The 27,899-nt window shown below is 42.5% G+C and overlaps 1 protein-coding gene across 2 annotated transcripts in view; it reads left to right on the forward strand.

Annotated features, from left to right (window-relative positions):
- Positions 1-2,427: 2,427 nt before the first annotated feature.
- Positions 2,428-27,899, forward strand: part of LOC126484336 (ubiquitin-associated domain-containing protein 1) — a 58,156-nt gene continuing 32,684 nt past the window's right edge. For both annotated transcript variants that reach the window (XM_050107788.1, XM_050107789.1), the window contains exons 1-2: positions 2,428-2,869; positions 2,943-3,103. In XM_050107788.1, the coding sequence (XP_049963745.1) occupies positions 2,503-2,869; positions 2,943-3,103 (528 nt within the window). In that variant the 5' untranslated portion in view covers positions 2,428-2,502. The remainder of the gene's footprint in view (positions 2,870-2,942; positions 3,104-27,899) is intronic.

The following is a 27,899-nucleotide window of genomic DNA, read 5'->3' on the forward strand; positions in this document are numbered from 1 at the left end:
TCTTTTTTTTCTTCTGGTATTGTAATTATGTACATCATTGTTCGTGTCGAATTTCAGTGGATTATTTACAACAAACTGCATTAGTGGATAGCTATACTGTGAAACGGATAGATTGTTACTCACACGCCAAGCACAAGGCCGGCATGACGGAAAGGGTGTTCACATAAATTTTCAGCCAAAGCCTTCTTCTGAAAGGAAGCACAGCATACATCCACATTCATACAATCAAGCAAACAAAACTTACATATACATGACCTCAGTTTCCGTCTGTTCTAGACAGAATCTTTTTTAAAGGGAGAAGAAATGTGAACAATGAGTAATAATTAGCGGCGAGAGGAATTTAGGGCACCAGGCGCTGCCCAACAATTAGCTGGTTATGTAGCCGTGTATTTTGCGGGGACTACACCATTGATACAGTGTGGCTCGGATGTTGGAGCATTTGCGATTTGAAAGTTCAAAAAATGTTCAGATGTGTCTGAAATTTTATGGATCTTAACTGCTAAGGTCATCAGTCCCTAAGCTTACACACTAATCAACCTAAATTATCCTAAGGACAAACACACACATCCATGCCCGAGGGAGGACTCGAACCTCCGCCGGGACCAGCCACACAGTCCATGACTGCAGTGCCTTTGACCGCTCTGCTAATCCCGCGCGGCCGACTTGTGACAATGAGTGAAAGAACGCACACTGAGAAAAGTGAAGCAGATCTAAAGTCAAATGACAGGAATGAAACAATTACAATAAAAGTAAACACTGCAGCAATAATTCATGTATACAAAAGAAAATATTGCTTGCATTATTCCACTTACAAATGAAATTTGATTCCTTTAAACTTTAGATTATGCTTGGATCGCTTAGTACACCCGGAAACAACTACGTCTCCTCACAATCGAAATATCCAACACTGACGAAACTGGGCACAGGAACGTCACAGTGACATCACGGGTAAGTATCACTGTGTGGAACTATGCAGCTACGAATGTGGTGAACGTAGTGTTTTGGGCCGGTTCAATAGCGGACATTGGCTTCAAGTTTGTCACGTAATGGCACCTCCCTTTTTTTTAACTCTATGGTGTCAAAGAATGTTTTTTCCACAAATATAAGAATAAATATAAGAACACTGGAAAATCCAGGCTGGAATGTAACAATATTATGAAAAGGAAAGTTACCACTCACCTCATAGCAGAGATGCTAAGTCTTAGATAGGCACAACAAAAAGATTTTAAAAAATAAAGCTTTCGACTATTAAGGCCTTCGTCAACAATAGACACACACAAACACGTGCGCGCGCGCTTGCAAACGCAACACACACAGCACTGCAGCCTCAGGCAACTGAAGCCACACTGCAAGCAGCAGCACCAATGCCTGAAGGGAGTGGCAACAGATTGGTGGTAAGGAGCAGGCTGGGGCGGGGAGGGGGAGGGATAGTATGGTGGGGTTGGCGGACAGTGAAGTGCTGCAGGTTAGACGGCGACAGGGTAGTGGGGGGGGGGGGGAGGGGGGGGGGAATTTTGGATAAGGAGAGAAGGAAAAAGACAGGATGTGATGGTGGAACGACGGGTGTGTAGAGCTGGAATGGGAATGGGGCAAGGGTGGATGGGTGAGAACAGTGACTAACGGAGGTAGAGGCCAGGAGGGTTACAGGAACGTAGGATGTATTGCAGGGAAGTCCCCATCTGCGCAATTCAGAAAACCTGGCGTTTTTGGGAAGGATCCGTATGGCATGGGCTGTGAACCAGTCATTGAAATGAAGGTTGACATGTTTGGCAGCGTGCTCTGCAACAGTGTGGTCCACTTGTTTCTTGGACACAGTTTGTCGGTGGCCATTCATGCGACAGACAGCTTGTTGGTTATCATGCCCACATAGAATGCAGCACAATGCTTGCAGCTTAGCTTGTAGATCACATGACTGGTTTCACAGGTAGCCCTGCCTGATCTGAACACTGAAATCAAGTATTTGTAACTATATGGACATAACCTGTTATTTTGATGGATGCGTGAGTGCCGCGCCGATTGTGCGCAGTTATCTACGTAAACAAATGCTTGGCAGTGTTGACTGTTATTAAAATGACTGCAGAATACTGGTAATCGGGTATTACGATACCCGCTAGTACTCAATAATGTGTTATTTGCTGTAAATCATTTGTTTTTACTTCTCGCGGAGAATAATGTATGGAGACCATTGTTAAGTAGGTTCACTGGGGCCATTAAATTTATCGAAATAACATGAAAGAAGATGCTTTATTTAAAAAATAAAAACCAATGAAAACGGCATACAAATAGCGCGACTTTCAATAGTTTGGAATCATGCTACAATTATTTACTTGCATGTAAAGGGCCTGCGCTAGAATTTTCTTTTACCTAATAGTTTCAATGGAAGACATTCCACCTGGTTGTACATGTTAGTTTCTTGCGTATGATGATGTTTGGCATATTGACTAAGGTTTGATAAGCGAATTTCATGTGAAAACAAGAAATTAATATGTATAAATTGCTTTCATGCTGCCTTGGGTGCAAGAGAAAATTTCAGGAGGTCGTCAAAGGCTGATGAGTATCTTCAGCAGGCGTCTCGATAGTGACATACGGCTTTCTTCACAAAATAAAGAAACTATGCTTGTCTCGGAGGGTAATGGTTTGTGCGGCGAAATGATTGAGGTTACTGTCATTAGCCCTGAAGGCGATAAACTAACAGTAGATGCAACAGCTGATTGCACAGTAGATAAATTGAAGACAATGGCAGTCAGTCGCTTTTACAATTCAGCAGATTTATCAAAGGTAGCCCAAAATTATAAACTGGTGTCGGTGTCAGGAAGAAAACCATTAAACGATAACAATGCTATTAATCAAGAGGATATTAAGACCAATGGTATATATATATATGTTTTTATGGTAGATTAAATGAAATAAATAAGCTCCCGGTAACTCGTTTCCTTTTGTAGATCAGGTACTTTTAATGAAGCGGCGCCGACCACCGGTAAAGGAGCAGATTTCTCTGGACAACTTAAAAGCTCCTACTGTTGAGGAGATTCAAGAAGCAACAAGTAAACTGGATACAAAGAACACAACAAAGGAGCAGCCTCAGCTTGGCTGTTCACTAGACGTAAGTTCACGACAATGTATTTGGGGCTCGGGATGTGTTAGTATTTGGCCCAGAAAGAATTGTATTTGAAATTAAAGCTATGTAGTGCTTATCCCCTCCCCTTCCCTTTGTCTTTTGCATAGTAAATGTATGTTTTACCATAAAATGTTATGCCAGCTTATCTGCAAAATCTTGTTTGTGGAGATTTTAATGTTGATTCTCTATCAGGCATAGGGCTACTGATGGTTTTCACCAATAGTTATTAATGCCCAACTTTGGATTATTTCCACACTAAAATTCCTGTGATGACTGAAGGAGAGTGCTGCAGCTACTGACGGTTTGTTTTTGTACTTAACTATCTGAAATGAGTTAGTGTCTGATCAAAATTGTAAAATATTGACTTAAAAATGTACTCATCTCGTTGGTAACAGTCATAGAAGAAAAACATTCGATCATGGTGTTAGAGACAAACAACGAGAAGAATGCTGGAGATAGGGTTACCACATTCTGAAACTCCGAAATGAGGATACTCTCCAAGGGATTGATCAACACCCTTTAAGGATGGTTCTAGTTCAGATCTCGACTTGATGATGATGATGATAGAATTTTATTGTCACTCAGCTCGTTACGGCAATAGAGAAAGTCAAGAGCATACATTTCTCAATGTACTTTAGTTCGCATGAAGTGAGTAAATGAAGAAAACACACATTACAAAGTAATGCTTTCATCTTCAAAAAATTCATCAACAGTGTAAAAAGTATTGTTTACTAATACCTTATACAATTTGGCTTTAAAAATATTTACAGGCAATTCTTTAAAATCTTTGCATAGTCTGCTAAACATCCTTAGTACAAGGACTAAGCAGGAGTTCGGTGATTTACATTGTGTATGATGCCTACACATGTTCCATTTCTAGTATTATAGATCTGAATATCACTTCTCGATACAAATTTAGAAACATTGTTTCTGATGTACAACAGAACATTATAAATGAATGGGTTCACTACCGTCAGACATTGCAATTTAACGAACATAAGTTTACAGTATTGTGATTTACCGGAGTCAGTAGTTATTAATACTTTCTTCTGGAAAAGTAAAACGTCATTTATGTAACAACTACTACACTACAATATAATTCCATATGATTAATACTGATTATACACCAGTATATTTGTGATGTGTGATTCCTGGTTCAATTTGTTGTCAATGGTAGCACCTAAAAATTTTAACGGTTTCTCATTCATGGTGGTTAGGGACCTCCTTCAAGTAAAGTTCCTGTGTTTCATTTTCATTTAGCAAGAAATCATTCACTTTAAACCATAATGAATATTGAGCAAGGGTATTCGGTCAATGTTTTCAGTGTGGCTAGATCTTAGCTTTTATTTAGAAGAGTTGTATCATCGGCGTACAATATTGCTTGAGAATTTATGAATAAAGGCAGATCACTTATCATTAACAGGAACAATAACGGTCCGAGCACTGACCCTTGTGGCACTCCAGCCCTAACATAAACCGAATTTAACTTCTCTCTACCAATGCACACAACTTGCTATCGGTTCTATATGAAAGATGTAAACATATTTGTACTGTTGCAATCAAAACCGCAATAATAGATGGTAGTGATAGAATGTTATTCAATGAAAATAATCAGTTTTTGAAAATATAATGTAATTGGATACATAAAAAATCTACTCACCAAGCAGTGACAGGAGAACACTGATACAAAAGGTATTGAAATTTGCAGTGGTTCCTCTTACTGGCAGTAGGGGTGAAGGGGAAGGAAGAGGGGTGAAAGAAAATGACGGGTGAGGTTTAGAAAAAAGGGGTAGAGTTCGGAAAAGTCATCCAGAACCCCGGGTCAGGGGAGACGTATCAGACAGGATGAGAAGGAAAGACTGATTCTTGGGGACTGCACCAAATGAGACTGCATCAAATCAGGTGCAAACACAATCAATCAATCAGTCTTTCGTTCTCATCCTGTCCAGTAAGTCTCCCCTGATCCTGGAATCTGGGCGATTTTTACGAAGTCTACCCCTTTTCCTAAACCTCACCAGTCCTTTCACTTTACCCCTCTTCCTTCCCCTTTAATCCTTCTGCCAGGAGGAGGAACCAATGGCTCCGAAAACTTGTGAATTTCAATAACTTTTGTACATGAGTTCTCCTGCCACTGCTTGATGAGTAAATTTCGTGTGTATATGTATACACACACACACACACACACACACACACACACACACACACACACACACACACACACACACACACAAAAACAAGAAATATTTGTTTTGCCCTATCACTTGCCTGTAGCGTAGCCCAGATAATCAGTACTAGATTGGGATGGTTTTTGGTTTTAAGTGAGAAAGTATGATTGCTGTAAGACAGTGATTGTAATGTTCCTATTAAGATCCAGACAAATTCCTTTAGGACTGCCAAATGGAACATTATTAGCTCCGTTTTATGTTATCAAGTGGCTGCATTCCATATTAAACAAGATATTCATGTCAAGCATATCTACATTACTTTAGAGCCCTTGAGTACTTTTTACTGGACTGGATCTTGTTTAAAATTTCTGTTTGTTGACACAAATTAAATTTTACCATTGCTCATAGATTCAACTGTTAGTCTGTTTCTCTCCTTTTTTCACTGTGCATGTATTAAGGAGAAATCCTCTAAACAGAAGCATTATGCACTGGAACTGCAAATAAGAACTGCACATTTGATTCGTAAATTGTTCTTCTCTACTACATAACTCAATGTACTGCTTCTGACTTGGTTCAGATGTTCCATCATATATAGCAGTGACACCCCCCCCCCCCCACATGAAAAGTGATCAAAATGCTTTTCATTGTCAGTTTCAGTATTTTTAACAAATAAAAATTTGATAGGTTCTTCCAGATAAGTCCACGACAGTGTAATTCAGTAACTGCTGATATTAAGTGAAAAATAATGTAAAGATGTTAATTCTCAAAACTAAAAAAATGTGGACGTTAGCAAAATTTATAAAAATGTGGACGGACCCTACATGACATGTTGAAAATTTGGTCATGTCCTCATAAATACATATGTAAGGTAATCCTGGCTGGAGAGAAATATGTAAAGCAAACAGCGTAGATGGAAAATGTTACTTTAACTTTAGAGAACAAGATTTGATTGAGTGTTGAAACTCCGTTACTACCCGTAATGTAAAATCCGCCAATCTGTTGTTAAAAAGAAAGCAAAATACATCCACTGTGTCCAAAAAAATAAAACACTGGAATGGTAATGCAAAAATGTTATTAAATGAGAAACAGACAAAAAGAACCACCATAATGGCATTGGGCCCATAGGAAATAGCTCTGTAAAAGGAGAATGAAACTCAAATCGTGTGTTACCAAATTCAATAAGTGGGTTGGTTGGTTGGTTTGGGGAAGGAGACCAGACAGCGTGGTCATCGGTCTCATCGGATTAGGGAATGATTGGGAAGGAAGTCGGCCGTGCCCTTTCAGAGGTACCATCCCGGCATTTGCCTGGAGTGATTTAGGGAAATCACGGAAAACCTAAATCAGGATGGCCGGACGCGGGATTGAACCGTCGTCCTCCCGAATGCGAGTCCAGTGTTTAACCACTGCGCCACCCCGCTCGGTCAATAAGTGGGAGCAAACATGCCACTCATTAATTGACAACCAAATGTAGGCTTATTAGATTTACTTGTGCACACACTACATGCACCACCAACAGACATTAGTTTCAAAAATACAGCCCCAAAGGAGATCACAAGCAGTCACTAAAAAGCAGTAATTCTGCTGACTATAATGGTGTTTCTAGCAAAATATTAAAATCATGTGTTGACTTGCTAAGGCTACCCATAAGCTGTCTTAAATATCAAGAAAAGGATAGATTTCTACTCAGTATAAATATGACAAGTTAAGTTACAGATAGGCACAATGAAGAGACAATTAAGTATAAGCTTTCGGCCAAAGCCTTCTTCAGAAAATTCATATAAGCTTTTGGCCAAAGCATTCTTCATGAGCTATCTTTGTAATTAATCAGTGACTCTGAGTGTGTTTCCTGACAGACAGAAACTATAAAACTGGGGACAGTCAAAGTACGTCTTGGTAGGATGGGAAAATAACAGCCATCCAGCTGCCGATAAACAGTAATTTAAAAAAATAATAATAAAAAAAACTCATAAAATCACATATTGACATAAACGGATTTTGATGCCATAAGGCCCTTGTCTAGTGCAATGTTCATGTCACCCACAAACATCAGCAGTTAAAGTGCTTAATACAAAATAATAGCCCAATATTGTAGGGCTTTGTTATAAAACTTTAAAATAAAACACGTCATTGGCTTCAGCAGACATTTAGTGTGGCACACACGAGACTAATGATGCAAGGTGACTAAGACGTGCCGGCACTGGTGATAGGTAAACTGTGTTAGGTGGTACTTACTGCATGAACAAATGTGCATATAGCCACACAGAGCAGCTAATGCCTGATTCATGGAATAAAATGGTTAATAACTAAAATTAAAATAAAACTAATGAAAATGGAAAAAATGGGAGGGTGGCAAAAGGGGCAGAGGGAGAGGGGCAGAGGGAGTTGTTAGAGTCATGTGGTGTGTAAAGACCAGTCAGGCTCAGGTAAACAGTGGTTATTATTTACATACACATGCATAAAGCTGCACGAGAAGAACTTGTAAATAAATGTGAGAACATGCCTAGGTACAGTATATGAAGCCAATACATGTTCTAAAACATGTTAACATAATGTAAAAAGGTATTAATATGTAGATCCCTATAAATCAGCTTGTAACTAACATGGGAGGTAAGATATTTATAAGAAGAAATGTAACAGGTTAAACTCGAGCAAAAAGGCGTGGATGGTGAGTGGCACTAATTATAACCTGTGAAATAACAAGTAGGGAAAGTAGCAGTGAATGATGAAGCATACTGTGTAAACAGAGTAAAAGCTGTTTTGTGAGGTTTTGGCTTCATACAATGTTATCTGGCACATTTTTGTATTCATTCAGAAGTTCTTCTCATGGTGCTTGATGCATGCGTATGCAAATAATTAGGACTGTTTACTCGAGCCTGCTAGCTCTTTACATGTCATATGACTTTGACTCCCTTTCCCTTACCCCAATTTTTCTATTTTCATTATTTTTTCTGTTTTAATTTTAGCTATTAACCATTTTATTTGCTGATGAAGGGATTGGCTTCTCAGTGCAGCTAAACGCACATTCAATTGCATAGTAAGCACCACCTACCGCAGTTTATCTATCACCAGTGCCTACAAATCATGATCAGTCGGCTCATGTTACTAGCCTTGTATGTGTCGTACTAAATGTCTGCTGGAGTCAATGACGTGTGTTTTATTTTATAGTTCTTCAACAAAGCCTTAAAAGATTCGGGTACTAATTTAAATTATGCATTTAACTGTTGATATTTGTGGGTTACGTGTACACTGTACTAGGCAAGAGCCTTATGGTGTCAACATCCGTTTATGTCAATATGTGATGTTGTAAGTATGTCTTTTTTTTCTTAAAAAAATTGTAATTATTATTATTTTTTTTTTTTCAAATTTGGTTCCTTCTTTGGTTGACATTTATAACAATTTGTTCAACAGGTCCATTTTCCTTCTGAAGAACACAAATGCATATTTGTTGAAACCATGGTAATTCTGCAACTGGTTGGTTGTTATTTCCGAGTCCTATGAAGTTTTTACATGCACCATTGCTGAAGCACAGCATGTTTTAAAATTTCAGACTACCTTTAATTACAGTTCTATTTCACTTCTACCAGTCTATTCAAAAGCATTTGAGAAAATGGTCTCCTATAGAACAATCATTTAACTGAGCAGACTATGTTAAATGCATCTCAGCCTGGCTTTTATAAAAGATTCTTCTCAGAAAAGAACATTACCAGAACTCACAAATTGTTCTGGCACAACTAATGAAAGGAAAATTATCTTATTAGTATATTTTGTGATCTTTCAAACCCTTTCATTCTGTGGACCACTAAATTCTACTTGACAGACGTATGACATTAATTGCATCCTCCTTGTGTGGGTGCTGTCGTATCTTCATAACAGAAACCAGATGACTTGATTGGCAGACTGTGTCACATGCATTGACAGTAACTTTGGAATGGGGGAACATAAAATGTGAGGCCCCACAAGGCTCAGTACTATGCCTCTCTTCTTCTCGACCTATATTAATGATCTTCCAGTGGCTTTAAAGAATCGATTGAAGACTGTAATGCTAGAGTATGACAAAAGTGTACTCAGACTTAACACATGCAGATCAGATGGTAACTGCTGAGCTCTGAATTTGGTTGGCAGCTAACAGTTTGTCTTAAACTCATATAAAGATTCATATTATGCAGTTTCAAGAAAGCTAAAATGACCTGCTAACACCAAAAGTAGACATCAATGGTCACACATTAAATGAAACGCCTTGTGTGTAATTCATTGGGGGTCCAGTTGGGCAACAAGTTAAAATGGAATCAACACACAAAACTAATCGAGAAACTCAGCTCAGCAGATTTTGCCTTAAGAAGCTTCTTTCTTTGTGTTGACATAAAGACAAGAGCTTTGGCTTGATTTGGGTATTTTCACTCCTTGCTGTCTTGTGGAATTATCTTCTGGTTCAGTGCACCTAAAGCAAAATAAGTCCATTCAGCAGAAGTAAGCAGTAAGAATGACATGTGAAGTAAGTAACCATACATGTTGTGAAAGTCAGTTTAAAGATCCTGGAATACGCACACTGATTAATGAATTTTGTTGCTGGCAGTAAAAATCAGTTTCAGCTGAACTATGTTGAGCACAATCACATAACAAGATATATAAACAATTTTTTGTAGGCTCTGCCTATTTTCTACAGGTCAAAGTGGAGTTATCTACTCTGATTGAGAGTTGTTCAGTAAGCTTCCATGTGACATAAACCAAAAATTTGGAATTCCCAATTAATTTGAAAGAAAATTGAAAACTTTCCTCATGAGGCATCCTCCTCCAAATTATTTGAATATCTTGAGTCAAGAATTGCAAAGGTCTGTTATAGTAGGGGTCATGCATGATGGTGGGCAAATTTAGGCTTGTTCAGTGCATCTGTGTCGCATATTCTCAGACAGCCAGTGACTGCTCAGTAGTGTTCTGAGTGCTCTACTGTGAATGCCATAGCCAGTGCAAGTATTAAACGCGATCATAGCAAGTTATTGGGAGAATTTTTTTTCCATTTGTGGCGAGTTGTCATCACTGTTGGTGGTGGTAAATGACAAGTTCTACATAAGCATGCAAGAACGTAATTTGTAGAATACCAGCTTTCTTCAGGCACAAAGTATGGGTCTGCATGTATCATAACTGTTGCTTGGAATCAACAACAATGCCAACTGTGTCCGTTCCTTGACCTATGCGAACAGTCATCACTTGTGAATCAGATTCTAGCTATATGGGAAGTAACAGTGTTTGCTGTAGAGCTGTCTAACAAGTAGCAATGCACTGTAAATAGGATATAGTTTTTACTGATGTAGTTATCTATTTCCTTTCGAAATTACCAATGCAAAGAAGTAAATATTAAAGTATCAATAGAAGATAAGCAGCAGATATTTTCAAAGTGGTGACACTCTTTATAATTTACTGGGTTACATTTAGGTGTCATACGCATGAATAGCATTTATCGTAATAGAAATAGTTTATTGTTAACATAGGGGTTAAGTCTGTGTCATGTGATTATCTTTTGTTAATGTATATCTTCACACATTCTGTATCCCTAAAGGGTCTCTGTGTTATGATCTATGGAACATGATAAATATATGTCCCGTGCATCAAAATAGTTCAACTGTACTCCGCAAGCCACTTTATAGAGTGTGAAGGAGTGTGCTTTGCGTGTCTCTGTCGTTGCCCTCTTTTTCCTGTTCCAGTCTCAAATAATTTGTGGGAAGAACGATTGCTGGTAAGCCTCCATGTGAGCTCAAATTTCTGTAATCTTAGGTTCAAAGCCTTTTCACGAGATATGCGTAGGGAGGCAGTGTAGTGGTTGACACTCGAGGAATATATGCTCTTGGATTTTCAACAGTAAACCACACCATGATGCAAAACACATCTTATGTAGCATCTGCAAGTGGAGTTGGATGAGCACCTAAGTGATACTTTCGTACTTACTAAATGAATCCATCCTGTGACAAAACACACTACTTCTTTAGATCTTCTCTATCTCCTCTAGCAATCTATCTGGTACACGACATGGTTTTCGAACAAAGGTTCAGTAAGCTGCCTCCTTCATGAGTGAACTTCATGTCCTGAGAATTCTTCCAGTGAACCTGTCTGGCACCTGCCTTACCTGTGATTAGTTTTACGCAGTTATTCCTCTTTGCTTTGCTTCATATTCATACTCTTAGATATTTTAAGAAAGTGAGAGCTTCGATTGATCATTCTACAGTCATGTAATTGATCTTTCCCTATATATATATATATATGTGCAATATATTAAATTTGTTCATATTCAGGGTTAACTGCTAATCCCTGCACCAAGTGTTGACAGTTTACAGGTCTTCTTGTATTTTGATACAATTTTAAAGTGTTGCAACTTCTCTGTATACAACAGCGTAATCAGCTAAAAGCCTCAAGGAAATTCCAATGTTGTCCACTATGTAATTTATATTTGTTGTGAAAAGGAAGTTATTTTACGTCTTAAGACTTCTCTCGCTTGAGAATGATATGCTACATTGTGTTTGCTAGAATCTCTTCAGTCAAATTACATTTCCAACAAATAATCAGTTATTTGAAGGGAAAGGAAGAGGGGCGAATGAAGGACTGGAGAGGTTTAGGTCTTCTCATCCTGTCAGGTTAAGTCTCCCCCAACCCAGGGTTCTGGGTGACTTTTCTAAACTGTATCCCTTTCCCTAACCCTCTCCAGTCCTTTTCGTTCACCCCTCTGTCTTCCCCTTCAACTCTTCTGCCAGAAGAAGGAGCCACTGGCTCCGAAAGCTTGTAAAAGTTAAATCCTTTTGTGTGTATGTGTTCCCCTGCCACCGCATGGTAAATAGATTCTTTTATCTGTCCAAATTACACACTAGTTTGGTATTCTGTGAGCTCTTATTTTGTTCTTTCGGTAGCAGTGCGGAACTGCAGAACACCTTCCACAAATCAAGGAACATGTTATCAACCATAATGTCGGTATCTACTGCTTTGTGGGTCTCATGGATGAATGGAGTGAACTGGGTCTCACACTATTGTTGTGTCCAGAACCATTGTTGATTGTTACAGAGGAGATTTTTCCTTTTCCAGAAATGTTGTAAAACTTGTTCCAAAATTCTACACAAGATGTCGTCAGAGATATAGGCCAATAGTTTTGTCCTAGTGTTTGCTCTCTCGTTCTTGAAAATGGGAATGATGTGTGCTTTTTTTCCAATTGCTAGGAATATTTCGATTCCCCACCAACGTACAGTACATTGCTGTTAGAAGAGGAGCAAGTTCTTTCACATACTCTATGTAGACTCTTATTGGTATCCATTCGAGGTAAGTGGCCTTCCTTCGGATGAGCAATTTCAGCTGCTTTTCTATACCATGGTCACATATGTCATTTTGATGATTGTGTGATGATTTAATGGATAAACCACACTACAATCATCCTTGTTGAAACATTTTTGGAAAAAAAGTCAGAATTTTACTTTTGAATTCAGTGAACACTTCACAAATTGGTCCCCTTACTGTAATCTTGTTTCCAATCAGTTTTTGTCTGTCTGTTAGGCTACAGCTACATTCAGATTTGTACTGATGCTCTCTTTGCTTTCTTACACAGCTGTCAAACTATGGCGAATCTTTTTCTTTACTTGTTGAGTATTCATGAATTGAGTAATACAACCTTTCTAAATTAATCTTGCGCTTTTAATTATTTATAACAAAGATGTCCATTCAGTGTAAAGGGAACATGGACCTTGGACTATACTACAGACTAATTGGTTACCATAATCTTTTTTTGTATTGACATTTATTGGCTTTGCCAACTCACAACCAGGTTATCACCATCCCGCTGAGCAATGACCCTGGACTATGCTACTGATCCTGTCTCTGACCACAACCAAAATTTTGGTGGTGAGGGGGGTGAGAGTGTGTAGCCCTGTCACACACTACCAGAAATTCTGAGGCAGTTTCTGAGAACCTTCACTAACTATGGAAGGCTACCAACATAGTGCTGCAGAGAAAATAATTATGTGGAATGAACCTTTCATTCTGCAATAGGGTGTCCACTGTTTGAAACGTCTTGGCCTTTCACAGGCAGTGCTCCTACTCACTGAACCTTCCAGGCATGACTCATGTCCTGCCCTCAGAGTTTTGAAACATGTCTGGTATATTGCCAGGTTGAAGAATTTTCACCCAAGATTTCACACAATCAGTGACAGATGTAACATTACATCCTATGTCATACACTTTTGTAGAATGCATTGTACCTCAGGCAAACTGTTTTTCCGCATCAACCACTGACAGCATTATAGTAGGATATACGTCAGTGCACGAGCAGCCAGTGTACCATGTTCAAGCTGTCAGTGAGTTATTTTGAACTTTTGAGTAAACTGATATGTATTGCGTGCATATTGTACAAAAATTTACAATCTTAATTCATGCTGGATATTTCTGTCATTGGGAAGTTTGTGATACGAAGAGAGAGCTCAGCCTTCTGCTACTCTTCCTGCAGCAGTCTACTTACGGGACATAGTTTTATTCATCTGTTCCCTGCATGTATTTCTGCAATTGTTTCAGGAAAGGTTACAGACCGTACATTTGTGCAACATTGTATTTAATGATTAATAACTGTCAGAAATTTGAAATGAATAAAAAATCTGGAAGGATTTGTTATTGTCTACTTTGGGTCACTAATTTGATAATTGTCTAGTTATGTAATTATGTTTGCATATATTAAATATTGAAAGGAATTAACTGTATTCTGTTTCTCATTTTGATTTTAAAGAAATTTTTACATAGCTTCTATGAGAGAAACTGCTGTATCAAAAATAAGCCTTAGGCGGGTTTTAATCTGAATCTCTACAGTGATAACAGGCATTAAAGTTCCCACAGTCCAAAATATTTGGAGGTGGAGCAGCTTATAAGATAATAAAAAGTAAGCTAGGTCTGTATTGGTGAACAAACTGAATTTATTATTTCCATCAAGACTTCTGGTGTTTTAACAAATAAATTTGCACCAGAATACAGAACTCCACTCTAAACACTGGAAAGGTTGCAAAGTCTGTTTAAGTTTTTAATTATATTCTTATTGCTGAAGTTTATAGATTGAACAGATGTTTTATTGTAGTATCCCAATTGATTAGTGAGATTTGTGCTATGCCCCTCCTCACAGAATTGATATGCAGTATACTACATAACATACACCAAAAATTTCTATCAGTAATTTGTATATTATGTGATACAGTGTTTCTCAATTTACCATGGAATTTGTTATTCATAAACTAAAGAGTAAGTTAAATATAGATTGTATATTGGCAACAGCATATTCTGTCTGAAATTATAAACAACTAAATCAATCACAAAGTAGGATTTGCGTCTTGTTATGAATTTTATTAGATGTGAGTGAATATCCCCAGTGTGCTGCTTGACAGTCATGTTCGTTAAATATCTAGGAATAGTATCACAAACCTACATGAAATACACTCCTGGAAATGGAAAAAAGAACACATTGACACCGGTGTGTCAGACCCACCATACTTGCTCCGGACACTGCGAGAGGGCTGTACAAGCAATGATCACACGCACGGCACAGCGGACACACCAGGAACCGCGGTGTTGGCTGTCGAATGGCGCTAGCTGCGCAGCATTTGTGCACCGCCGCCGTCAGTGTCAGCCAGTTTGCCGTGGCATACGGAGCTCCATCGCAGTCTTTAACACTGGTAGCATGCCGCGACAGCGTGGACGTGAACCGTATGTGCAGTTGACGGACTTTGAGCGAGGGCGTATAGTGGCCATGCGGGAGGCCGGGTGGACGTACCGCCGAATTGCTCAACACGTGGGGCGTGAGGACTCCACAGTACATCGATGTTGTCGCCAGTGGTGGGCGGAAGGTGCACGTGCCCGTCGACCTGGGACCGGACCGCAGCGACGCACGGATGCACGCCAAGACCGTAGGATCCTACGCAGTGCCGTAGGGGACCGCACCGCCACTTCCCAGCAAATTAGGGACACTGTTGCTCCTGGGGTATCGGCGAGGACCATTCGCAACCGTCTCCATGAAGCTGGGCTACGGTCCTGCACACCGTTAGGCCGTCTTCCGCTCACGCCCCAACATCGTGCAGCCCGCCTCCAGTGGTGTCGCGACAGGCGTGAATGGAGGGACGAATGGAGACGTGTCGTCTTCAGCGATGAGAGTCGCTTCTGCCTTGGTGCCAATGATGGTCGTATGCGTGTTTGGCGCCGTGCAGGTGAGCGCCACAATCAGGATGCATACGACCGAGGCACACAGGGCCAACACCCGGCATCATGGTGTGGGGAGCGATCTCCTACACTGGTCGTACACCACTGGTGATCGTCGAGGAGACACTGAATAGTGCACGGTACATCCAAACCGTCATCGAACCCATCGTTCTACCATTCCTAGACCGGCAAGGGAACGTGATGTTCCAACAGGACAATGCACGTCCGCATGTATCCCGTGCCACCCAACGTGCTCTAGAAGGTGTAAGTCAACTACCCTGGCCAGCAAGATCTCCGGATCTGTCACCCATTGAGCATGTTTGGGACTGGATGAAGCGTCGTCTCACGCGGTCTGCACGTCCAGCACGAACGCTGGTCCAACTGAGGCGCCAGGTGGAAATGGCATGGCAAGCCGTTCCACAGGACTACATCCAGCATCTCTAGGATCGTTTCCATGGGAGAATAGCAGCCTGCATTGCTGCGAAAGGTGGATATACACTGTACTAGTGCCGACATTGTGCATGCTCTGTTGCCTGTGTCTATGTGCCTGTGGTTCTGTCAGTGTGATCATGTGATGTATCTGACCCCAGGAATGTGTCAATAAAGTTTCCCCTTCCTGGGACAATGAATTCACGGTGTTCTTATTTCAATTTCCAGGAGTGTAGAACGAGCATGACAGGTCGGTAGAAGGGAAGGCCAGTGACCATTTTAGACTTATTGAGGGAATTCTAGGAAAATGTAGCTCATCTATAAAGAGGAATTACATTTAGAACACTAGTGTGAGCCATTCTTGAGTACTGCTACAGTGTTTGTGACCCCTGACAGTTTGTATTAAAGGAAGCATCTTAGAGGCTTGAGCTGTAGATTTTTTACCAGTAGGTTGAATCAACAAGCGATTGTTATGGAAATTCTCTCTTGGAAGGAAGACAACGTTCTTTTCATGAAAACTAGAGATGAAATGTAGAGAACTGGAATTTGATGCTGATTGCAGAACGATTATATGCTGCCAATGTACATTTTGCATAAGGGTTGCGAAGACGAGATAAGAGAAATTAGGGATCTTACAGAAGGATATAGACAGTCGTTTTTCCTAGTTCCTTTTGTGAGTGGGACAGGAAAAGGAATGATTAGTAGTGGTACAAGGTACACTCCGCCGTGCTCCATGTGTTGGCGTGTGGAGAATGTAGCCAAACCTTCTAACCTAACATAGACATTCTGGAAACATGCCAATTGGATTTTTGTCTTTGAAGTCCACAAAGTGGCTCCAAATGTAAAGCAAACCAAATCAAATGTTGTTATTTCTCTTCTGCGAATGTAATCCTTGTTCATTTGTTCTGTATTGAAGAGTCAAGATGTTGGGGGGAGGAGAGGGGAGGCTTTTTCAAAATACTATCCTTTTGGTAACTTCTTTATGTTGATTTGTAACCTACATAAAATAAGGCAGAATGTTATTGCTAAATGTCACTGCTGAGTGAGAGCTATAGTACTTTTTCCTCAGGTTGATCTGTCCCAAGGACACAGAACAGCTGGCCAAAATTTACTTTCAGGAGGCATAATCTGTATCACTTCAGGTGGGGGGGGGGGCTACCTTCATAGTCTCGGATGTTATTGAATTTAGCATATGTTAAAATTCAGGAGTGGACGTATCTGTCAAAGTTATTTTACTGTCAAAGTTATTTTACTGTTACTTTTCAAAAATGCCAGTCCAGAAAAGTTAGTTTTTTTCTGTTGATTAGTGCCTTGTAGTACTATATTCTCTGTAAAGGAGAGCTTCCACTTTAAAGTTGCACAGGTTTTATTTTTTAAAAAATCATTTTTTTTTATCTTTCAAGGATAATGGATGCCTTCACTGAAGTTGTTTCTTACTAATTTCTTTGTTACAACGTTTATTTCTATTGTCTTTATTACAGTTATTTCTTATCACTTTCTTTGTTGCAGTTATGTCTTTTCATTTTCATTATTGCAGATATTTCTTACACATTGTTGTAGTTTCTTGTCAGTTTCTTTGTCGTAGTTGTTCATTGCAGGTTTCTGTGTTGTAGTTGTTAAGTGCTAATTTGTTTACTGAAGAAGCTTCTAAGAAATCTGAGACCATCCAGTGAGTTCTGTGTTTTTATGAGGAATTTGCCAGTTGGCACAGTTGCAGTGTAGTCTGTGAAAAGGACTGTTTGGAATGTCTTCTGACTGGGGCCACAGGAGAGTGAAGTGTGCTCTTTGCGTATCCATAAAAGAGTGATATATAAGACAAAAAAAGACTTTGTTCAGGTTGAGAATAAGTGTTCTCATTTGAAGACTATGTTTCAAAGTGAAGATGTTTCCAGTGACGACTTTTTGTGTTCTAAATGTTTTGATGGAATAACGACAATTATAGTATCTGAACACAGTGAAGCCTCCCATGGTGCAGATGATGCAGATTTTGCATCAATAGAGGAAGAAGTAAATACCCTGAATCAGTCAACTGCAGAGGTAGACTTTAATCCTATTAAGAAACTGTGGTCATTGAAGTTGAGTCATAAGCTCTATGCATCAAGAAAGTGCGGAGAAATTACTAAAGCTGTGGATGAATACACTTAAGCAAAACTGACCACACTCTTGAGAGTAGAAATTCCATCTTCAGAAGAAAATGAACTAAAGCACTCTTGCACCTAATACCAGGAATTTTTCACAAATATCAATTAAGCTGTTGAATAATGTGTATCCTGCAGTGAAAAGGTGCAAGTTTTATCTGTTATTCCAGAGACATTTTCAAAGAAAACAATTTTGAACCATGTTCCATCAGTATCAAGGTACATGGTAGAAAAATCAAGAAATGTGAGGTCTGTAAAAGGAGCCTTTGGAAGGCAAGATCCCTCTTATGGTCATCCTGCAGAAGCAGCTAAAGTTCAAATAGTGCAGTCATTTTATCTACATCTACATCCATACTCCGCAAGCCACCTGACGGTGTGTGGCGGAGGATACCTTGAGTACCTCTATTGGTTCTCCCTTCTATTCCAATCTTGTATTGTTCGTGGAAAGAAGGATTGTCGGTATGCCTCTGTGTGGGCTCTAATCTCTCTAATTTTATCCTCATGGTCTCTTCGCGAGATATACGTAGGAGGGAGCAACGTACTGCTTGATTCCTCGGTGAAGGTATGTTCTAGAAACTTCAACAAAAGCCCGTACTGAGCTACTGAGCGTCTCTCCTGCAGAGTCTTCCACTGGAGTTTATCTGTCATCTCCGTAACACTTTCGCAATGATCCTGTAACGAAACGCGCTGCTCTCTGTTGGATCTTCTCTATCTCTTGTATCAACCCTATCTGGTACGGATCCCACACTGCTGAGCAGTATTCAAGCAGTGGGCAAACAAGTGTACTGTAACCTACTTCCTTTGTTTTCGGATTGCATATCCTTAGGATTCTTCCAATGAATCTCAGTCTGGCATCTGCTTTACCGACGATCAACTTTATATGATCATTCCATTTTAAATCACTCCTAATGCGTACTCCCAGATAATTTATGGAATTAACTGCTTCCAGTTGCTGACCTGCTATTTTGTAGCTAAATGATAAGGGATCTATCTTTCTATGTATTCGCAGCACATTACACTTGCCTACATTGAGATTGAATTGCCATTCCCTGCACCATGCGTCAATTCGCTGCAGATCCTCCTGCATTTCAGTACAATTTTCCGTTGTTACAACCTCTCGATACACCACAGCATCATCCGCAAAAAGCCTCAGTGAACTTTGATGTTATCCACAAGGTCATTTATATTGTGAATAGCAACGGTCCTATGACACTCCCTTGTGGCACAACCTGAAATCACTCTTACTTCAGAAGACTTCTCCCCATTGAGAATGACATGCTGCGTTCTGTTATCTAGGAACTCTTCAATCCAATCACACAATTGGTCTGATAGTCCATATGCTCTTACTTTGTTCATTAAACGACTGTAAGGAACTGTATTGAACGCCTTGCGGAAGTCAAGAAACACGGCATCTACCTGTGAACCCATGTCTATGGCCCTCTGAGTCTCGTGGACGAATAGCGCGAGCTGGATTTCACATGATCGTATTTTTTGAAACCCATGCTGATTCCTACAGAGTAGATTTCTAGTCTCCAGAAAAGTCATTATACTCGAACGTAATACGTGTTCCAAAATTCTACAACTGATCGACGTTAGAGATATAGGTCTATTGTTCTGCACATCTGTTCGAATTCCCTTCTTTAAAACGGTGATGACCTGTGCCCTTTTTGCAATCCTTTGGAATGTTATGCTCTTCTAGAGACCTACGGTGCACCGCTGCGAGAAGGGGGCAAGTTCCTTCACGTACTCTGTGTAAAATCCAACTGGTATCCCATCAGGTCCAGCGGCCTTTCGTCTTTTGAGCGATTTTAATTGTTTCTCTATCCCTCTGTCGTCTATTTCGATATGTACCATTTTGTCATCTGTGCGACAATCTAGAGAAGGAACTACAGTGCAGTCTTCCTCTGTGAAACAGCTTTGGAAAAAGACATTTAGTATTTCGGCCTTTAGTCTGTCATCCTCTGTTTCGGTACCATTTTGGTCACAGAGTGTCTGGACATTTTGCTTTGATCCACCTACCGCTTTGACTAAGACCAAAATTTCTTAGGATTTTCTGCCAAGTCAGTACATAGAACTTTACTTTCGAAACGCCTCTTGCATAGCCCTCCTCACACTACATTTTGTTTCGCATAATTTTTGTTTATCTGCAAGGCTTTGGCTATGTTTATGTTTGCTGTGAAGTTCCCTTTGCTTCCGCAGCAGTTTTCTAACTCAGTTGTTGTACCACGGTGGGTCTTTTCCATCTCTTACAATCTTTATCTGGATGATAAATGGGACTGTTCTCGCCAGAGTGCCAACAAAAAAGACACTATAATTGTAACAGTTGAAGGTCAAAAAGTTGTGAAAGTGAAGAGGTACATGACTTGCAGTATTAAAGAAACTTTTGCAATTTATAAGAGCAACTATACAACTTCACGCATTGGAAGATCAAAATTTTATGCATTACAACCTAAGTGGGTAGTTCCACACCCACGTAGAGATGTCTGTTTATGTGTGTACTGCACAAATTTTGAACTTTGTGTGGTAACTTTGAAGAACTTATTGCAGCACGTGACATATGGCACCTTGGCTGGGCATGTGAAGTCATTAGTAGTCTGTGATGTAAAGCAAGAGATTTGTTTGTTTCAAGAATGTGGTGACTGCCCTGGAAAGGGAGGGCTGTCTTTATGGACACTTGGCCTGGAAGATGTAGCAGATAACTCTGCAGAAATCACATATGGGATATGGGAGGAAAATAAACTAATAAAGAAAACTGTGCCTTTGACAGTTTCACTAATGAATTTGGTCAATGAAAGCAGTAACACACTAGCATCTGAAGAAATTGCAACAGCACATTGCAGAAGTGAAAGGGTGTGTACAGGCTGAATAACTTTGTTTAGTGCTTCGCTGTGATTTTACTGGAAATGGATCTGTAATTCTCCCACAAGGAGAACAAGGGTATCATCGGAGGAATGACCAGGTTTCAATTTTTACAGGACTGATATATTTTCAAAACAAGACCACAAGTGTTGCAGTTAAAAGTGATGAGACAGGACATGACTCAACACATGCTTTGCTAGCAATGTGCACAATTCTTCAACTGCAAACAGGGGCAGAGAAGATCATCATTATTTCTGATGGTGCTCCTAGACACTTTAAAAATCGTTACCAGCTGTTTGAATTGAGTAAGTCACTTGTGCCAACTGACTTAGTATACAGTGCTACTGATCATGAGAAGGGGCCTTGTGATGGTGTAGGAGGTCTGCTAAAGCACCATTCTGCAAAACATAATCTCCCCCCCCCCCCCCCCTCCTGCAGGTTCGGGGGTAAGAATAGGCCCACGGTATTCCTGCCTGTCATAAGAGGTGACTAAAAGGAGTCTCAAACATTTCGGCCTTTTTGTGATGGTCCCCTGTTGGGTTTGACCTCCATATCTCAAAATTCTTCCGAAGAGCAAGCAGATTGGGGAAGGGCGCCTTACTTGGTGCATTGTGTCCATCGTGAGTTGAGACCTTTCGCCAGCTTATTCATCGTTGCATTGCAGCCCTGCCCGCTCTCCATCTCTTGGGCTTGGGTACGTTCCTGCGTGCATTTTCTGCCATGCAATGTGCAGTGCCGCTTCCTGCACTGACGACGAACATGGACTACTTGTCACCTAATATCCAGCACGGTAGCCAGTCTGTTGTGGTGGGGTCGCAATGTACCCTGTTGGTTGTAGCCCCCCTGACAACACAGGGATCACTCTGCTGATGCGTGCGCCGTTAACTCCCCACGTATGCCAAGGAGTAGATGCCTTCCTCCCTGGGGCATCGGGACTCCCGGCAATGGCCATCCTGCCAAATGTCATCAGGGCGGATGACATGCAATGAAGCGTGGTACATCATCTCTCGCTGGTGGCCAGCCGCCAGCAGTCTCTAAGTGTTCTCGGGCTCAATTTAATGCTCAGAAATACGATCCAAGATCGTTCCCCTCCCTGGCCACACCGTGAGATGAGCGTAAGTCTCGAGATGGCAGTGACAGTTATTCGCCCCAGTTCCTAGTTTGTATGAGAGTTGATGGGGAATCTTTCATGCTCACAAAGCCTCGGTTCTTCGTAGAGCATTTAAAGGACAAGTTCGGGGAGGTGGAGGGCTTGTCCAAAATGCGCTCTGGGTCAGTTTTGATAAAAATGGCATCCTCTGCCCAGTCACTAGGGTTACTTGCTTGTGACAAGTTGGGGGATGTTAACATTACCATCACACCACATAAGAGTTTAAATATGGTCCAGGGTATTATTTTCCATAGGGACCTACTTTTGCAGTCTGATGATGAGCTGCGCGACACCTTAGAGCGGTGAGGGGTTCATTTCGTCCGGCGCATTCATCGGGGTCCGAAGGATAATCAGGTTGCTACCGGTGCCTTCATCTTGGCCTTCGAGGGTGATACATTACCGGAGAAGGTCGAGGTGATGGTCTACCGATGTGATGTCAAGCCCTATATCCCTCCCCCGATGCGGTGCTTCAAGTGCTGGAAATTTGGCCATATGTCTTCCCGCTGTACTTCCAGCCTCACATGTCGAGATTGCGGATGCCCATCAAATCCCAATACTCCATATGCCCCACCTCCCATCTGTGTCAACTGTGGAGAGCACCATTTACCTTGCCGGCCGGGGTGGCCGAGCGGTTCTAGGCGCTTCAGTCTGGGACTGCGCGACCGTTACGGTTGCAGGTTTGAATCCTGCCTCGGGCATGGATGTGTGTGGTGTCCTTAGGTTAGTTAGGTTTAAGTAGTTCTAAGTTCTAGGGGACTGATGACCTCAGATGTTAAGTCCCAAAGTGCTCAGAGCCATTTGAACCATTTTTGAATCATTCACCTTGCTCGCCAGACTGCAGGATCTTACAGAAAGAGCAAAAAATCATGGAATATAAGACCCTGGACCACCTGACCTATACTGAGGCTAAGAGGAAATAGACCAACTACATCCTGTGAGAATGACATTTTCATATGCCGCTGCTACAGCAACTGTGCTAGCCCCATCAGTTCAGCGAATTCCAGCCAGATCGCCGAGCCGTACAACTCCACATGCCCCCTTGCCCTTTGGGGGCACTACCCACCCTATTGCTCCTGCGCCACCTTCCTTGGGAGCAACACCCCCCCACCCATCGGGGACATCCGTCCCCGCTTCTAAGCCGGAGAAGCGTCCATCTTCTTCGGCTACTCTCGCTCCCAAGGGGTCCTTTGGGTCCCTCCCTTCCCAGGTTTCCACAAGCGAGAAGGATGACGCCTAACAGTGGCATAAGTGCCCACAAGTAGCTGGTCCTAGGACTTCGTGATCCTCCTCCATCCTGGAGACTGAATCGGTGAAGCCCTCCCAGCCGGTGAAAGCCAAGGAGCAGCGAGAGAAGTCCAAGAAGGCCAAGGAACTTGCGGTGGCACCCACCCCACCGCAACTTTTGAGCTCTGCGTCTGAGGATGAGGCGGAGATCCTGGCGTCCACTGAGGACCTCGATATCGCCGGTCCCTCAGAGACAATGGATAACACTTGCACAGGTGCTCAATCGGTGGCAGCAGGTGACCCAGCGGTGTAATCTGCCTCCCCAGTCCCTTCACGCCTTTCTCAGCCATGAACAATATCATCCTCCAGTGGAACTGCAGCAGTTTCTTCCACCATCTTGCTGAGCTCCAACAACTTCTCAGCCTTCACCCTTTCCTCTGCATTGCTCTTCAAGAAACTTGGTTTCCAGCAATGCGAACCCCCGCCCTCTGTGGCTATCGGGGTTATTATATGAACTGGGCAGCTTATGAAAGGGTCTCTGGTGGCATCTGCATCTACGTCCTTCACTCCCTTCACATCAAGTCTGTCCCTCTACAAACACCTTTAGAGGCTGTCGCTGTTTGGGTGTGGACACCTGAGGCTCTTACTGTCTCTTCCACCGGATGATGATGTCCCGCAGCATGTCCTGGCTGCACTGATAGCCCAATTGCCGCCCCCTTTTCTGTTACGGGGCGACTTCAACACCCATAACCCTCTGTGGGGTGGATCAGTGGCAACACGCCGAGGTGCCACCATTGAGCATGTATTGGCACAGCTTGACCTTTTCCTTTTAAATGATGGTGCCTTCACACGTATCAGTGTGGCGCATGGCACGTACTCAGCAATCGACCTTTCGATTTGCAGCCCTAGCCACTTACCGTCTGTCCAATGGAGGGTGTACAGCAATTTGTGCGGTAGTGACCACTTTCCGATCTTTCTGTCACTGCCACAGCGTCACTCTTCTGGGCACACCTGCAGATGGGCTATGAATAAGGCTGACTGGGAGTTGTTCTCCTCCGTTGTCGCTATGGAGCCTCTTTCCAATGACACCATTGATGCAGTGGTTCACTCCGTCACCATTGGCATCATTACTGCTGCAGAATCTGCTATTCCCTGTTCTACTGGGTCCCCTCGGTGGAGGACTGTGCCTTGGTGGTCACCTGAGATCGCTGAGGCAATTAGAGATCGTATGCGGGCACTCCAGTGTCACAAGCGACATCCCTCATTAGCACACCTCATTGCCTTTAAACGGCTCCATGCGCAGGCCCACCGCCTCATTCCCCAACACAAGCAGGAGTGCTGTGAGTGGTATGTCTCCACCATTGGCCTCCATACCTCTCCATCGCAGGTATGGACCAAGATTTGGCGACTCTATGACTATCGGACCCCCGTCAGTGTCCCTGCACTTTCACTGAATGGAGCAGTTTGTACTGACCCCCCCCCCCCCCCCCCCCCGACACAGTTTCCAACAGCTTAGCAGAGCATTTTGCTCAGAGTTCCGCTTCTGCGAATTACCCACTGGCCTTCCGCTCCATTAAAGAGCGGTTGGAACGTCGGAGCCTTTCATTTCACATGCGCCACCCTGAATCCTACAATTTTCCGTTCAGTGAGTGGGATTTCCAAAGTGCCCTAGCCACTTGCCCTGATACGGCTCCCGGGCCAGATCGCATCCGCTGTCAGATGCTCAAACACCTCTCGGCCGACTGCCAGTGACACCTCCTAGACCTTCACAACCGTATCTGGGTCGAGGGTGAGTTCCCGTCGCAATGGCGGGGAAGCATTGTCATCCCCGTTCTGAAACCTGGCAAGAACCAACTGGAGGTGGACAGCTACTGCCCCATTAGCCTCACCAACGTTCTTTGCAAGTTGCTTGAATGCATGGTGAGCCGGCGGTTGAGTTGAGTACTCGAGTCTCGGGGCCTTCTGGCTCCGTCTCAGGGTGGGTTCTGTAAGGGCCACTCTGCCGCCGATAATCTGGTGAGCCTGGAGCCTGCCATCCGTACTGCCTTTGCCCGCCACGAGCACCTCATCGCTGTCTTTTTTGACATGCGGAAGGCATACGATACGACATGGTGACATCACGTCCTCTCTACACTTCATGGTTGGGGTCTTCGGGGTCCGCTGCTGATTTTCATCCAAAATTTTCTGTCACATCGTACCTTCTGCGTTCAAGTTGCGGCCTCCCATAGTTCCCCCCGAGTTCAGGAGAATGGGGTACCGCAGGGATCTGTCTTAAGTGTCTGCCTGTTTTTAATTAATGGGCTCGCTGCGGTGGTGGGAACGTCTCTCTCAGCGTCCTTGTATGCTGACGACTTCTACCTCTACTATAGCTCCATCGGCATTGCAGCTGCTGAACATCAGCTGCAGGACGCTATCTGCAAGGCGCAGGCTTGGGCTGTAGCGCATGGCTTCTAGTTTTCGGCTGTCAAGACCTGCGTTATGCATTTCTGCCGGCGACGCACTGTTCACCCTGAGCCACGGCTTTATCTTGACGGCAAACCTCTTGCTGTGGTGGAGACACATCGATTTTTGGGTGTGGTTTTTGACACCCGGTTGACTTGACTCCCTCATATTCGTCAGCTGAAACAGATGTGTTGGCGGCATCTTAATGCTCTGCGTTGCTTGAGCCACACCAGCTGGGGAGCCGACTGGTCTACCCTCTTACGACTCTACCAGGTGTTAATTCAGTCACGTCTGGATTATGGGAGCCTGGCTTATGGTTCAGCATCGCCTTCTGCGTTACAGGTGCTGGACCACATCCTTCCCAGCGGGATCCGACTTGCCATTGGAGCTTTCCGGACCAGCCCTGTGAACAACATACCTTGTGGAGGCAGGTGTCCCTCCACTGCAGTTATGGCGCCAACGTTTACTGGCAGCTTATGCTACACACATTTGTAGCTTCCCCGGGCATCCTAATTAGTGCTCTTTTAGAATGTCTGCAATGAATCAAAGTGAAGTCATGAAACCTCTTGACTCAAACTGTGTAGTCAAATGGCAGTTGAATGCAGACTGTTTCCTTTCGGGCGATGTCATTCCCATTTGAGTTATCAAGGTGCACCGCATAATTTGATGAAACCTTAATCTCCCAGTATTTCTCTGCCACTTTCAACAAGCCTCACCTGGGCTCTACAGTATATGTTCCTACTGTAGCACCTCAAAAGGAATGGAAGGATTCTTTTCCCCATTCGTTGTGGCACAGTAAGGTATTAAGGAGAGCAGCTATGGAGTTTCCATAGTGGGAGAGGTGTGCTGACCTGTTACTATTATGAGTCTAGTTGAGGTGCACGAATTAGAACATTGTCAGCAAAAGGCAAGTTTCATAGCCAGAGTCTTGATCTGGTACTCAGTTCTGTTGTCAGTGGGCTTCATAACAAAACTTTGTTTTACTGCACCACATGTGAAATGAAGTTTATTGTGATGTTTGCATATTTTTGCCCACAGTTATAGCTTTTTATTTATATCATGGCAGTATATATGTAAAGTATGCGTTTTGAGGATAGGGCTGTGGCCTTGAATAAGAAGCTAGTGTGGCATTTCCCTGAAATGGCTTACAAAAGAACATAGAAAATCTAAATCAGGATGGACAGATGGAACAAACTCCTTTTTTCCTATTATGAGATAAGTGTGTCATGCAGTTATTCCCTACTGTACAGTGCTCTTTGATTTACGTACAATTTGCTTCAGGCACCTTATACGTAAAATGTAGTTTTGCTTTTCAATGCTGCACACACTAACAACATCTGATGGTGACTCCTGGACCACGAACATGCTACTGGGTCTCTTGCACTAATTCCAGACTGTTCATAAAAGTGGCTCCAGGCCTGTAAACATTCAACTATCTCCCATGCATGTCTTCATGTCCTCCCCTCAGTCCACCTGAAAAACTGAGTCAGCATCCTCCTATGATGACTGAGATGTTGAATGCAGGATAGTGGCAAAATGTCACAGTTGTGCATTTTACATCATACGATTTTCTTGTAAAAGCACTATATTGTGATCAAGTATTGTAGTGTGACAGGGCGTTGTTATAATCCCCATTTATTACTAATCGCTGAGCCCACCAAGTCATTTTTAGTTGTGTAATATACATGATTTATGAAGAATGAACCATGGACCTTGCCGTTGGTGGGGAGGCTAGCGTGCCTCAGCGATACAGATAGCTGTACCGTAGGTGCAACCACAACGGAGGGGTATCTGTTGAGAGGCCAGACAAACGTGTGGTTCCTGAAGAGAGGCAGCAGCCTTTTCAGTAGTTGCAGGGGCAACAGTCTGGATGATTGACTGATCTGGCCTTGTAACACTAACCAAAACAGCCTTGCTGTGCTGGTACTGCGAACGGTTGAAAGCAAGGGGAAACTACAGCCGTAATTTTTCCCAAGGGCATGCAGCTTTAGTGTATGGTTAATGATGATGACGTCCTCTTGGGTAAAATATTCTGGAAGTAAAATAGTCCCCCATTCGGATCTCCGGGCGGAGACTACTCGAGAGGACGTCGTTATCAGGAGAAAGAAAACTGGCATTCTACGGATCGGAGCGTGGAATGTCAGATCCCTTAATCGGGCAGGTAGGTTAGAAAA

Source organism: Schistocerca serialis, chromosome 6 (assembly GCF_023864345.2).
Source record: "Schistocerca serialis cubense isolate TAMUIC-IGC-003099 chromosome 6, iqSchSeri2.2, whole genome shotgun sequence".
Classification (NCBI taxonomy): Eukaryota; Metazoa; Arthropoda; class Insecta; order Orthoptera; family Acrididae; genus Schistocerca; species Schistocerca serialis.